General features: G+C 36.1%; 1 protein-coding gene and 1 non-coding gene across 9 annotated transcripts in view; both read left to right on the forward strand.

Moving 5' to 3' along the window:
- The window catches only part of RAB3GAP1 (RAB3 GTPase activating protein catalytic subunit 1), a 171,336-nt gene that overhangs the window by 68,332 nt on the left and 88,352 nt on the right, over window positions 1-14,652 (forward strand). For all 8 annotated transcript variants that reach the window (XR_010122793.1, XR_010122792.1, XR_008501040.2 and 5 more), the window contains exons 9-17: window positions 925-1,006; window positions 2,941-3,009; window positions 3,343-3,416; window positions 6,408-6,500; window positions 6,965-7,134; window positions 9,325-9,414; window positions 10,291-10,463; window positions 11,692-11,746; window positions 11,993-12,361. Coding sequence is in view for 5 of the 8 variants with exons in the window: in XM_054477876.2 (XP_054333851.1) it covers window positions 925-1,006; window positions 2,941-3,009; window positions 3,343-3,416; window positions 6,408-6,500; window positions 6,965-7,134; window positions 9,325-9,414; window positions 10,291-10,463; window positions 11,692-11,746; window positions 11,993-12,361 (1,175 nt within the window). In the remaining 3 variants the exon portion in view is untranslated. The remainder of the gene's footprint in view (window positions 1-924; window positions 1,007-2,940; window positions 3,010-3,342; window positions 3,417-6,407; window positions 6,501-6,964; window positions 7,135-9,324; window positions 9,415-10,290; window positions 10,464-11,691; window positions 11,747-11,992; window positions 12,362-14,652) is intronic.
- Window positions 13,055-13,182, forward strand: LOC129032267 (small nucleolar RNA SNORA40). The gene has a single exon (XR_008501282.1). It is a non-coding gene; the product is annotated as a small nucleolar RNA SNORA40 (small nucleolar RNA).

Consider the following 14,652-nt stretch of genomic DNA (forward strand, 5'->3'; position numbering starts at 1 on the left):
TTATAAAAATGTGCTTGTAATTTTGAAGCTTTTACAAACTCACTTGTAACAATGCTAGTCATTGTGATCTTTCTTATTATAAGCATTCTTTAGTTGGAAAAATGGAATTGACTTGAGAAAATTTACTGAATCAAGTAATTGATTCATATTTGATGACTAATTTTAATCATTTACTTAGGATGTAGATAAATATCAGATGTGATTTTAGCAAATATGGGAAGTTTTCTTAACTCAGTAGGCTTTAATTTCAGGAAATCCTAGTGCAGTGTGAATAATTAAATATCACAATTTGTATTATTTCAAAGAGAAAAAAATCCTTTTGATGCCTTTTAGAAATGCTTATTACTTCCTCAGGAGAGATAGAAGTAAGGGAATGATTTACCCTCTAAGTTCTCTTCCAGTCTAGTATGCCATTCATAATGGAAAGGAGGTTCTTTTCTGATCTTTATATATTTCCATTTACTATCAACCAAAATATAATGTTATTAATGATGACAAATGTACTAATTTCCTATTCAGAAATTACTGATAGCAAAACTGATTAATGTAGTTGGTGATTTTTAAATACTTGGATACTCTTTTTGGGTTATACTAATTACATTCTTTTAAAATGCAAAAAAATTCACAGAAATAATATTCTCTTGAGTAATATTTAAGGAATATTTCAGAAGGGCAAAATTTAGAATACATGGCCTGAATGAAATGCTGGATGAATAGGAAATAAGTGTGCCCTTTTACTATAACATTCTCTGGGGAAGTCAAATATTGTTAGACTACATATGCTGTAACTTGCTCTAAATTGCTAACTTGCTATATGTGTTCTCTTGCAGACACTTTTAAAGCTATGGTATTCCAAAGGGCTTAACTAGATTAGACTCTTCTTTATTTTTTCCCAAATAATGGAAAAATATTTCTTTTGTTTAGACATAGATGCCCTTGTAGGAGGAGAAGTTGGAGGCTTGGAGTTTGGCAAGTTACCATTTGGTGCCTGCGAAGATCCTATTAGGTGAGAATTTCAACCTGTCATTTGAATTGTGGGAATATTTTACTTTGAATTTATATTGATATTGATTTCACTGTGCTTTATGATGCTATAGCTTGCTAGGATGAACGTAGTACTGGAAATAAAGAAAGACGTACACCTGGGCTGGGCACAGGCTCATGCCTGTAATCCTAGCGCTTTGGGAGGCTGCGGTGGGCAGCTCCTGAGGTCAGGAGTTCGAGAACAGCCTGACCAACGTGGTGAAACCCCATCTCTACTAAAGAATGTAAAAATTAACTGGGTGTGGTTGCGCACACCTGTAATCCCAGCTACTCAAGAGGTTAAGGCACAAGAATTACTTGAACCCGGCAGGCAGAGATTGCAGTGAGCTAAGATCACGCCACTGCACTCCAACCTGGGCAACAGAGCAAGACTGTGTCTCAAAAAAAGAAAGACCTACACTTGCTTGCTTTATCTTATAATTTTACATGAAAACTTTCTGAGATTTAATATTCATCTATAACTCAGCAAACTGTGTCCTTTGCCAAATCTGGCCATTAGCCTATTTTTGTATGGCCAGTGAAGTCAGGATGGTGTTTACATTTTTAAAGGTTATGAAAGAAAAAAATGAAATAGAGACTGTACATGGTTCACAAAACCTAAAATATTTACTCTCTGGCTCTTTATAGAAAATGTTTGCCAACTCCTGATCTATAACATTTTTCAAACTTGAGATATAATTTACCTGCCATAAAATTCACTATTTAAAAGTGTACAATTCAATGGTTTTTAGTATTTACAGAGCTGTGCAACCATCATAATCATCTAATTCCAGAACATTTTCATAACCTTAAAAAGAAATTCTTCACCTCTTAGCCATCATTTCCCCTTAGTCTTCTCAGCCCTCCGGCTCTAGGCAAACACTGATATACTTTCTGTCTCTTTGGATTTACCTATTCTGGACATTTCTTATAAATGGAATCATATAACATGTGGCTTTCTTTGTGTCTGACTTCTTTTAATTAGCATGTTTTCAAGGTTTGTCCATGTTGTAGCATGAATCAGTACAGTAGTCCCCCCTTATCCACAGCTGGTATGTTGCAAGATCCCCAGTGGATGACTGAAACCATGGATAGTACCACACACTAAATATACTGTTTTTTCCTATGCATACATGTAAGTAGTAAAATTTAATTTATAAATTTGGCACAGTAAGATTTACAGGTGATGTAGTACTACAAAATAAACAAATATAAATGAGGCATAGTAAGAGATTGACAATAATAACTAATAATAACATAGAACAGCTATAACAATATACCTTAATGAAAGTTATGTGAATGTGATGTATCTCTCTCAATATATCTCATTATACTATGCACACTCTTCTTGTGATCGCTCTGATCACCAAGACAGTTACTAAGTGACTAACAGGGCAGGTAGCATAGACAGTGTAGATACACTAGACAAAGGGATGATTCACCTAATGGGGTGGGATGGCACAAGATTTCATCATGCTACTCAGAACAACATGCAACTTTAAATTTGTGAATTTTTTTTTCTGGAATTTTTCACTTAGTATTTTCAGACTGCAGTTGATTTAGGGTAACTGAAGCTGCAGAAAGTGAAGCTGTGGATAAGGGGGAACTAACGTACTTCTGTGCTTTTTATGGCTGTAAATATACCATTGTATGAATATGCCACATTTTGTTTATCCATTCATTAGTTGGTGGGTTATTTATGCTTTTTGCCTATTATGTACAATGAGATGAATGTTTGCAAAGCATTAGCTTCATAAGGATGTGCTACCATTTGCTAAATAAGTTGTTTCCAGTATGTTGTATTATAAATAATGCCACTGTAACATACTTTTATTTCCTTGGTATAGTTTTCTAGAAGTATTAAATATAATTGCTGAGTCAGTATTAAAGCTTTTGGGTTTATTTTATGTTTTTCAGTGAACTCCATTTAGCTACTACATGGCCTCATCTGACCGAAGGGATCATTGTGGATAATGATGTTTATTCGTAAGTATGTTAAGAGTAGTAGTACACTGAGATTAAAAAACTTCAGTAGAATAACTCTCAAATGGCTAGTAATTTTTATATGAATTTTTAATTATTTTGTTTTGATTTTGGTGTTCCCTTTTGTGTTTTATTGTCTAAGGACTTTGATTTCTTATGATGTTATTTTTTAAAAGCTTATCCAAATGGCTCTATGTATCCAGATAAGAGTAAGTTTAAGGGAGGCTAAATGGATTGCTTGTCCTTCTATGTTTTCATTAGACTGCATTTTAATAAGTTCATGAATCTTGCAGATTGTCATAATTAGGATTTTATGTTTATTGGTTTGCATTTTAGTGATTTGGATCCTATTCAAGCTCCACATTGGTCTGTTAGAGTTCGAAAAGCTGAGAATCCTCAGTGTTTGCTAGGTAAGGTATATTATGCTCCTTTCCTGAAATACTGCTGATCTGCCTAACTTCCAAATCAGAAACACTGCATACATTCTTTATACTTTGTCACCTCTTCAGTTAACACCGTGTAGGAAAAAAATCATTGCCAATAGCAGTGAATCCTTTTTTGAATAGTGCCAGCAAATTCTCCATTATTTTCTCATTATCTCACCTTTATTTTTCTGATGCTTTTATTTATTTTTTATTTTTTATTTTTTGAGACGGAGTCTCACTCTCAGGCTGGAGTGCAGTGGCGTGTCTCGGCTCACTGCAACCTCTGCCTCCCAGGTTCAAGTGATTCTCCTCCCTCAGCCTCCCGAGTAGCTGGGACTACAGATGTGTGCCACCATGCCTGGCTAATTTTTTGTATTTTTAGTAGAGACGGGGTTTCACCATGTTAACCAGGATGGTCTTGATCTCCTGACCTCGTGATCCGCCTGCTCGGCCTCCCAAAGTGCTGAGATTACAGGCATGAGCCACCGCGCAGCCTTAAGATGCTTTTTCTTTTTTTTTTTCCGGATGCTTTTATGTTACTCCCTTTCCTTCCTCCTGTGGCATAGCCTGCATCTTCTATTTCTGTTATTGAAACCCTTTTTGCCTTTTGTTGCCCCTCTAGACCTGTGTTATCTGAAGAGCACTGTTTTGTTTGTTTGTTTGTTTGTTTTGAGAGGGAGTCTCACCCTGTCGCCCAGGCTGGAGTGCAGTGGCGCAATCTCGGCTCACTGTAAGCTCCGCCTCCCGGGTTCACGCCATTCTCCTGCTTCAGTCTCCGGACTGGCTGGGACTATAGGCGCCCGCCACCACGCCTGCTACTTTTTTGTGTTTTTAGTAGAGACGGGTTTTCACCGTGTTAGCCAGGAGGGTCTCGATCTCCTGACCTCATGATCCGCCCGCCTTGGCCTCCCAAGGTGCTGGGATTACAGGCGTGAGCCACCGCGCCCGACCTGAAGAGCACTGTTTTTTGACGGTGCGCTTTAGAGCCCTTCTATGGAGTTGTGTCACATCTGCAGCCTATTTTCTGATATGGGAAAAGAAATGTGAATAATCTTACACACCTCACAAGGTTATTTGAGGGATCAAGTGAAATAACATAAATGGAAGTACTTTGAAAAATATTAATTGCTATTCAGATAATATTATTGTGTCTTATGTCTGGGATTCGTCCCCTTCTCTTTTTTTAGGTGTATCTCTTTCATGAAGTCTTTTGAACCCATCTCCTCAGTGTGCCTTGTCATCTTTTTCCTCCTTATATTTAGTACACATGAAAATATTTTCTCCTTTTCTTTATGTTCATCCATGCTACCTTAACTCCCTATCACTTGATATATTACCATTTAACTGATGGAGTTACCAAATATTTATTATGACAGTAATGATGCATTTCTCTAAAGCATTGTTTTCTTGGGCTCTTTATCATTCATATACTATTTGTCAAATGCTGATTAGTAGCTGCCATTTGTGCTAACTATACAATAGTGAATACAAAGATGTATAAGGTATAAGTCCACCATTGGTGGATTTATCTAGGGTGTTAGGGCAATAGTATAGGGTCAATGTCAAGAGTTTTACAGTTGGACAGACCTCAGTTCAAATCCTAGATTCACCAGGTTGGTCAAGTTTCTTAATCTTTTTAAGCCCCAGAGTCCTCATAAATAAAATAGAGATAACACTAGTACTTACTTCATAGGGTTATTGGGAGGATCATATGAGATTATGTACGTGTGTGTGTATATATCACATTTAACAGTGCCTTTGTTATAGTAAATGAACAGTAAATGGTTTCTCTTGTTTAATCGTTGAATTACTACATATTATGTTTACGTACTAAGTTGCTTCTTAGTAACATTATTATTCCTCATCTTGTGACTGTATGATAATTGCTGAGGACCTTAGAATTGAAAGTATTCTCATTTTAGTTTAACGTGCCATGATCTTACCCTACCTCTTTTAATATTTTGTATGACTAGATTATAGACTTTTCCTACCTTTCTGAAGAAGCCTCAAAAAAGTTATGGGTTAATTCAGAATTAGTTGGTGAATTATAAAATTTAGATGTACTTGATGTATCTTAGTACTGATAGTATTTGTTAAGCATTCATTTATTTGTGTAAACATTGTAGCTGTTTAGAAGATTCAAATTGCTTTACCTCTGTTTATAATATGACAGACAGCTGGGTGCAATGGCTCATGCCTATAATCCCAGCACTTTGAGAAGCCGAGGCAGGTGGATTGCTTGAGCCTGGGAGTTTGAGTCCAGCCTTGGCAACATGGCAAAACCTCGTCTCTACAAAAAATACAAAAATTAGCTGGACGTGGTGATGCACACATGTAGTCCCAGCCTACCCAGGAGGCTGAGGTGGGAGGATCACCTGAGCCTGAGAGGTCAAGGTTGCAGTGAGCCGTGATCGTGCCACTGCACTCCAGCTTGGGCGACAGAGTAAGACCCTGTCTCAAAAATAATAATAGTAATAATGACGGAAAGAATACCATTAATATGTAGCAGAAACCAAAATATCTTTATCCTACATGATTTCCTAATCCTCTAGAAACATGTCTTTAGCGTTTCTTCTTAATTTTATTAATGGATTTAGATTCTAGTAGCGTAGCAGTTGGGGAAAGATTACTACATACATAGGGTGAGTTCTTGTTATTTACATAACTTAATGACAAATGGATACTGTGTCTCATTGAGGCATATAGTAAGTACTATTAGGTACAGTTATTTTTTTCTTTCCTTCTAGAAGGAATTTTAAGGAAAAGCTTTTTAAATATCCTGGGACATGGAGAGAAAGAAAAGAACAAGGCTATCTTTGATATAGGATTAATTTTTGTCTTTTTCAATGGAAAAACTGAATGGTTTTACTTTCTACCATATCTTAGTTAATAGCTTTTGTGGAAAGATGTACTTTAATTTATAGGACTGATTTTTTTTTCAGTTAAGTGTCAAAAATAACTTTTTTTCCTACATAGGTGATTTTGTCACTGAGTTTTTTAAGATTTGCCGTCGAAAGGAGTCAACTGATGAGATTCTTGGACGATCTGCATTTGAGGAAGAAGGCAAAGGTAACCTACATTTTTTTTTAACATTACTTTCAAATGTCTTACTCTTTTTCCTTGGCACATTTTTCAGCAACTTTTCATCTATTTTCTCATTTTGAATTAAGTTGGATAATCAAGTTTTGATGGACTAGACAGCTACAGTTCCTTTCCAGGCTGTACCCAGTGCTTGTTAAGACATTAAAGGCATTCAATAAGTTATTTCCACCAAAAATGTAAAATATTTTGAAAAGCAGAGTTTTAGAGGTTAAATTTTGAAGTCTCCTAGGGAGAAATAATTTGTGTGACACCATTGTCACTCATGCTTGCACATAAAGCTGAACATGTATATTAATATTTTATAATTCCAAGACCATGTAACACTAGTAAAAAGAATGAGTAAAATATTCTATACAATCATCAATTTGTTCATCACTTTTGCCTGCTGAGGTTGGTGATATAATTTATATTTATTTCTGTTCTTTTTATAGAAACTGCTGATATAACTCATGCTTTGTCAAAATTGACAGAGCCGGCATCAGTTCCAATTCATAAATTATCAGTTTCAAATATGGTACACACTGCAAAGAAGAAAATCCGAAAACACAGAGGTGTAGAGGAGTCACCGCTAAATAATGATGTTCTCAATACTATTCTCCTGGTAACTAAATGTTCTGTCTTTATAAGTCTATATGCAGAATCATTTATTCATTATATAGTCAGTTCCTTATGTGTGGTAGGCAGTGACCTTGGAATATACAATGAGTAAAACAGTTACCACATTTAGAAAATTCCTACTAGTTTAGTGGTGAGAAGGAAAGTAAACAGTAGTTACGATACCATGTTGCATGTGAGAAATCTGGCAAGGGGGGCTGTGAGAGCACAGCAGAGGTGCATTTGTCTCTGTCTGGTCAGTGGGAATCAGGGAAGGCTTCATGAAGAGGGACATTTGAGCTGAATCTTGATGAAAAGAAGGCTTTAGAAGCAGAGGAATAGCAGAAGTTCGAGAGCATGTTGAACGGTTGATATTTTGTAGGATACTTCCCAGACCATGACCAGGGTTGAGGCTGGAGAAGTAGCAGGTAACCTGCCATGCTGAAGCACTGGCTTTTATCTTGCAGTTTAAGTAGAAGATGAACATGATTAGAATTTTTTTATTTTTTTATTTTTATTTATTTATTTATTTATTTTTTGAGACGAAGTCTCGCTCTGTCGCCCAGACTAGAGTGCAGTGGCGCATCTCGGCTCACTGCAACCTCCACCTCCTGGGTTCAAGCAATTCTCCTGCCTCAGCCTCCCTAGTAGCTGGGACTACAGTCACGTGCCACCACGCCTGGCTAATTTTTTTGTATTTTTATTTTTTTAGTAGAGATGGGGTTTCACCGTGTTAGCCAGGATGGTCTTGATCTCCTGACCTCATAATCCGCCCGCCTCGGCCTCCCAAACTGCTGGGATTACAGGCGTGAGCTACCGCGCCTGGCCCCAGAATTATATTTTTGAAGGATTGCTTTGACAACAGTTGAGAGAAAGCTTTTAGTGAGAACGAGAGGGAGATGAATAGAGGGCTAAGGTGGCTCCTAGGTATAACAGAGTGGAATGGCCCCAGCCTGGGGGCCATCCACACCATGGTTTAATGTCTGCATGACTTACTGCATGACTTTGAATAAGTCACTTCAGTTTCCTCATCTATAAAATATGGCTAACAAAACCTTGCGAGATTGTTGTAAGGATTAAAGGATCTTCTGTGACACTGCCTGGCATATATGGGTCTTTGATAAATGATAGCTATTCTTACTGTAATTGTAGTTAAAATCATACTCCCGGAAATTTGTGCATTAAGACAATCTGGGAAAAACCTTCAAGGAAAGTGTTGAAAAGAAAACTGGACTTGGAAACTTAATGTAAATCTTATCCCCTGCCATTTATCTGAACAAAACTCTTAGCCAACTTTTTAGCTTGTACATCGTAAGATGTAGGTTGTGATACTTAGCTCAAACAGTTGTATGAGGATAGGATAATGCTGGTAATTGTGCCTTATGGCACTTGGCACATGTAGTTCATCTAATTTTTAAAAGTCTGTTGGACACGTTCTATAATATGTGGCAAAGTATACATAGTAAGAGGGATTACTAATCAGCAGTACCACAAAACAATTGAGAGGAACAGTGATAAAAGGACTGTAAATAAATGTCTATAGAGAGCCTCCTTCTTAAGACTGTATTCTTAAAGAATGTTATTCAAATCATGTAGCTCAGTTGTCATGTACACTGGATTTTTTTTTTTGATCACTCGTACATGTACATATAAACAGAAACCACATGGAAAAGGTACATTGGTTATTGTAGGTTTAGACTGCTTCCTACTTTCCAGGGGTATCATAAAATAAAGTTGTGGGTCTTGAATATCATCTCTTAGTAGTCTGTATATGAAAACCTGTGGATGATGTAACTCTTCAGATCCTCATGAGTACATGGGTGTTTTTAAATTGTCTTTTGTCATTTTGTTTTTTAAATAGTAGTAACACTAAAAAAATGTAATGGCCTTGGATGAGCATGAAGTCACAGTGATGAGATTTTGCTTTTGCACCATTCAGCTTACAGAATCAAGTAATTACTTTTAAGAAAAAAATTCTAATTTCTAAAATTGGCTAGTCACTGAAACCTTGTATATTTTCAAAGAAAAATAGAAAAAAATTTGAGAGTGTAGAACAAACTGGCCAATACAACTGGAACATTTCTATTGTTAGAGCAGCAAAACCATTAAAAAGTTAAATAATGTCTATATGAGGTATAAAAATCAACAAAATAGGAAATGTGGTCTAAAATGTGATTATTTTTTCCTTTCCTTCAAGTTCTTATTCCCTGATGCTGTTTCTGAGAAATCATTAGATGGAACTGCTTCAACAGATAATAATAATCCTCCATCAGAGAGTGAAGACTATGTAAGTTGATGTGGAGTTCAATGTTAAAATATTTTAAATGTACTGAATTTCTAGAGGTTCTATATATTTCTAGTTTAATAGCTTAATATGTTTTTATTTTAAAAATCACATTGGGAATTTTGGATGGGAGATCATGGTTTCCACTTAGATAACTAGCACAGATACATATTTTGGGTAGCAAGAATTTTTCTGGAAACAATGAAAAAATAGCACGAATATACTCTACACAGCTGTAGGATTTCTCTCATTGTAGAGTTTTGGTGAAATCATTAAATTTGTGTTTTTCAACAGATTCTTTTTGATATTTTAAAACTAGTTAGTGAATGGGCAACTCTTTAATGAAGTAAAATGTGTAAAATTAGGTAAAATTTTCATGGTCTCTTTGTCTAGTCTTTGAAAAATTAAGAAGTTGAAGAATTTAAATGACAAGTGTAGATATATATCAAACTTTACAGTAGTTACTGTTGAGAAGTGGATTTCATGAGGTGAGAGAAAAAAGCAAAGGCTTTTTACATTTTCAGTTTAGATAGTTATGATTTTTGTTTTTTTAGACGTGCTCATTTTTGTAATTAAAAGATTTTTAAAACAACACATGAAATTTGGAATACTTCCTAAATATTCCACAGAAGAAATTGAAAGCTGTAACTTTAGCTTCATTAAACTATAGCTTTATCTTTTTTAATCTTAGTAGAAATCTTGAAAATGTGGGACTTCCTAAGAATAGTTTATGCAGTAGTGTATTAGACATTTGATAATGCCTAGTTTAGGTGGGATAGGTTAATTTTACAATTAAAATCTCTCCCTACAAACTTTTCAGTTATATGTGTAAAATATTTTGGTAACAAGTTTGCTTTGTTTCTATTTTGTTAAATTTAGAATCTCTACAATCAGTTCAAGTCTGCACCATCTGACAGTTTAACATACAAATTGGCTTTGTGTCTCTGTATGATCAATTTTTACCATGGAGGGTTAAAAGGAGTGGCACACCTCTGGCAGGAATTTGTTCTTGAAATGCGTTTCCGATGGGAAAACAACTTTCTGATTCCAGGGTAATAATTTCAATTTTCAATTGTTTGGATAGGATTTTGTTTGTTAGCAGACATTTGACTTTTGACTTATTTTTTCCCCCTTCTAGGAAATCTGCCCTAAGAAAGTGGCAAGAAGCTTAGACATGATTTATGTTCAGACGTGTTCACTGCAGCAAATTTATTAATATAATAGAAAAAAAAGCAAAAACCTAAATATCAAACATAAAAGAATAGTTAAATAAATTATACTGTATCTCTACAAAAGAAAATTACAGATTGATTATAATTTTTTCCCCAATAGTCTTTAATAACATGTTCATATTGTTTCTAATAAAGTAGAATATACTAATGCATATGCAAAGTGCTTTTAATTATGTTGCTATATTTGTACAGGAAAAAGATTATAAATACTGTGAAATGCTATCAGTTTTTCCCAGTGTGAAATTATATTTTTATTTTGTTCTTTATACTTTTATGCATTTTCAAAGTCTTTTGTAATAAACCTGTATTTTGTAATTGACATTTTACTTAAACAGAACATTTTCATTAGCACATAGGTTGATATTGCGTAGTTTAGTGCTCATCTACCCATGCTATGATAGGAGAACCATGATTTTGAGCAATATAAAATGATTACTGATCCAAAAACATTTATATCATTTACCAATCTCTGCTTTGCTGGATTCTCTCTTGGTTTTAGACAGTTCGCTCTGGAACGTTTTACAGACCCAGAAGCATGTTGAATATGAGGGAGTGCCTCTGGCTGATTGCTGGGAACCTAGTGGTCTAGAGGAACCTAGAACTAGAGACAGTCTGAGGTCCTATTGAAATATAGGTGGAGATCTTGGTTTTTATAGTGAGAATCCACTGTAAGAATTTAGTACTGAATACACAAACTGATTTATTTTGTATGGTGTGAAATACTGTGTGCTACTACTTCCTGGAGTGGGTTCAGGGGCTTTTTCTCATTTTGAGTTTTTGTTAGCCTGGAAACTATCACTAATTTGCTATTATGTTTTGAAGTATCTATTATATTTGCTATTGGTGATTTGTGGACAAGGAGTATAAAATAAATTTTCATCTTTTAATTCTATGTGCTCCCCCTCTGGAATTCACTTACCTTACCTGTGGAAATCTAGTTTTGATTTCTTATCAATATAGCTAAAAATTATGGTAGTATAGAAAATAATCGTATCTGAAGCAATTTTACTAAAACTAAGCTTTCTTTTCTCCTTACTTTATTTGATAGATTAGCAAGTGGACCCCCAGATCTGAGGTGTTGTTTACTGCATCAGAAACTACAGGTAAAGATTTCTCAATGACATGGATAAATGTGGTCTTGATTTAATCAGAGATTATTCTAATACTAAATTTAATAATGGGTTACGTGCTGTTCTCATGGTGCTGTTGTGGGTTGCCTATAGTCAGTAGTCACTGCGGTTCACAAGGTCCTGAGAAGTGGAGAGTGAAAATTAAATATTCAAGCAGTAGGTAGATTTTTATTTTTCTGTGACTAATTCAACTATAAATGTTATTTCTCTTTTCTTAAGATGTTAAATTGTTGTATTGAAAGAAAGAAGGCACGTGATGAGGGGAAAAAGACAAGTGCTTCAGATGTCACTAATATATATCCAGGGGATGCTGGAAAAGCAGGAGACCAGTTGGTGCCAGATAATCTAAAAGAAACAGATAAGGAAAAGGGAGAGGTAGGAAAATCTTGGGATTCCTGGAGTGACAGCGAAGAAGAATTTTTTGAATGCCTAAGTGATACTGAAGAACTTAAAGGAAATGGACAAGAGAGTGGCAAGAAAGGAGGACCTAAGGAGATGGCAAGTTTAAGGCCAGAAGGACGGCTCTATCAGCATGGGAAACTTACACTGCTGCATAATGGAGAACCTCTCTACATTCCAGTAACCCAGGTAGGATGCACTAGTTCTTTCCATTTTAATTTATTTTGTGGTTTATATAACTTCATCCTAGTAGAAGATAGTGCTTTGAGTAAGGAAAATTATCCAAAAAGTCTGTGTTTAGGCCAGGTGCCGTGGCTTGTGCCTGTAATCCCAGCACTTTGGGAGGCTGAGGTGGGCAGATCACCTGAGGTCAGGAGTTCAAGATAAGTCTGGCCAACATGGTGAAACCCCGTCTCTACTAAAAGTACAAAAATTAGCTGGGCGCAGTGGCGCACACCTGTAGTTCCAGCTACTGGGGAGGCTGAGGCAGGAGAATCACTTGAACCCAGCAGTGGGAGGTTGCAGTGAGCCGAGATTGCGCCACTGCACTCCAGCCTGGGCAACAGAGCAAGACTGTCTCAAAAGAAAAAAAAATGTTTATGTTTAAAGATAAAGATATAGACTGTGTTTAAAGAAACTAAAGGTAAGGATTTCCCAATGACATAGATAAATGTGGTCTTGATTTAATCAAGGACCTTTAAAAGATTGGACAAAGTCTATGTTTAAAGATTAAAGAAATCTAAATAAACTTTTGGGGCTTTTAGGTTTGCCATTTCTGTAATTGTGAAATGTTTTGAAGTTTAAGTAGATCACCTCATCATATATAAGGTGATTTATAAACTGAGCAGTGAATGCTCAGATGTTTAAAAAAGAAAATCCAACTGCACTTATGTATGTTTTTGTTTAACTTGTGGACAAAGACTTATGGATAGGTGCAAAAAATAAATCCTCTTTTGCAACCCAGAACTCATTGTTCAGTATGAGTTTTGATACATATAAGAAGGGATATTAGGATACCTGAGACAATTAACTGATGAGAGTATTGATAGCCATAAAGGTTGGTCCCAGGCCAGGCGCAATGGCTCAAGCCTGCAAGCCCCACACCAAGGTGGGAGTATTGCTTGAAGCCAGGAGTTCAAAACCAGCCTGTACAAGAAAGTAACAAACACCTCATCTCCACAAAAATTTAAAAATTAGCTGAGTATTGGAGCATGTGTCTGTAGTTGCAGCTACTCAGGAAGAGGAGGCTGAGGCAAGATGATTGAGCCCAGGAGTTGGAGGCTGCACTGAGCTTTGATGGCACCACTGTACTCCAGCCTGGGTAACAAAGACAGACTCTGTCTCTTAATTTAAAAAGATTGATTCTAGGACTGTGGAAGAGATAAACAGCATGGGATATGAAGGAAATCCTCAGCAGCATTAATTTTGCATTCCAATTTCATGTTGACTTGATACCTACGATGGCTTTTTGTTTTAAAGGCTTTTATCTTGAGAACATGATGTCTGTAGTTAAAGGTATTGGCGTATTCCACACATCTGTACTATTCTTGAGTATGATCGCTTAGGGTGTAATTGAGAACCAGGCAGATCCACCACCTACAGTAAAAAGGACCCTAAAGTAAATTGGTTGAAGAAATTAGATCCCAAAGATTCTTGGTGAATTTTGAAGTCTTCATCAGTATATCCATATTAAAAGGAGATGACAGAAGCCAAAATAAAAGAATTATGGGCTAACAGGACAACTGGATTAAAATAAGCATCAGTTTCATTAAAAAGGGCTAACTTGAAGATAAATCTTTTGACTCCAGCTCTTTAGAGAATCTGAAGTGACTTTGATGGACAGTGGAAAAAATCACAACATGGAATTCCTTGAATAAAAATTTATTGACTTAAAGAAAAAGAAAATCCAAAAATATATAGAGAGAACAAAAGTAAATATCCTTCAATTATATGATTAGCTTTTATCTGTTCAAAAATATAGTTTGAAGTCATATACACCATTAGGATGTAGAACAGCAATAACTCAACAACAGCAGCAATAATTGTGTTTAAGGGTTTTGTTTTGGTTTTTTTTTTTTTTTGACACAGAGTCTCTCTTTGTCACCCAGGTGGGAGTGCAGTGGCATGACCATAGCTTACTGCAGCCTTGACCTCCTGGGATCAAGTGATTCTCCCACCACAGCTTCTCAAGTAGCTGAAACTACAGGTGCATGCCACCATGCCCGGCTAATTTTTCATGGTTTTTGTAGATGCGGGGTTTTGCCCTGTTGTCCAGGCTGGTCTTAAATTCCTGAACTCAAGCCATCTGCCTGCCTTGGCCTCCCAAAGTGCTAGGATTACAGACATGATCCACTGCGCCCGGCCTGAAAACATTTTATTGTGAAAATTGTAATCTAGTAAAAATGAAAGAGGCTCAATGCCTGTAATCCCAACACTTTGGGAGGCCGAGGATTGCTTGAGCCCAGGAGTTCAAGACCAGC

This window comes from Pongo pygmaeus, chromosome 11 (assembly GCF_028885625.2).
Source record: "Pongo pygmaeus isolate AG05252 chromosome 11, NHGRI_mPonPyg2-v2.0_pri, whole genome shotgun sequence".
In the NCBI taxonomy this organism is placed as follows: domain Eukaryota; kingdom Metazoa; phylum Chordata; class Mammalia; order Primates; family Hominidae; genus Pongo; species Pongo pygmaeus.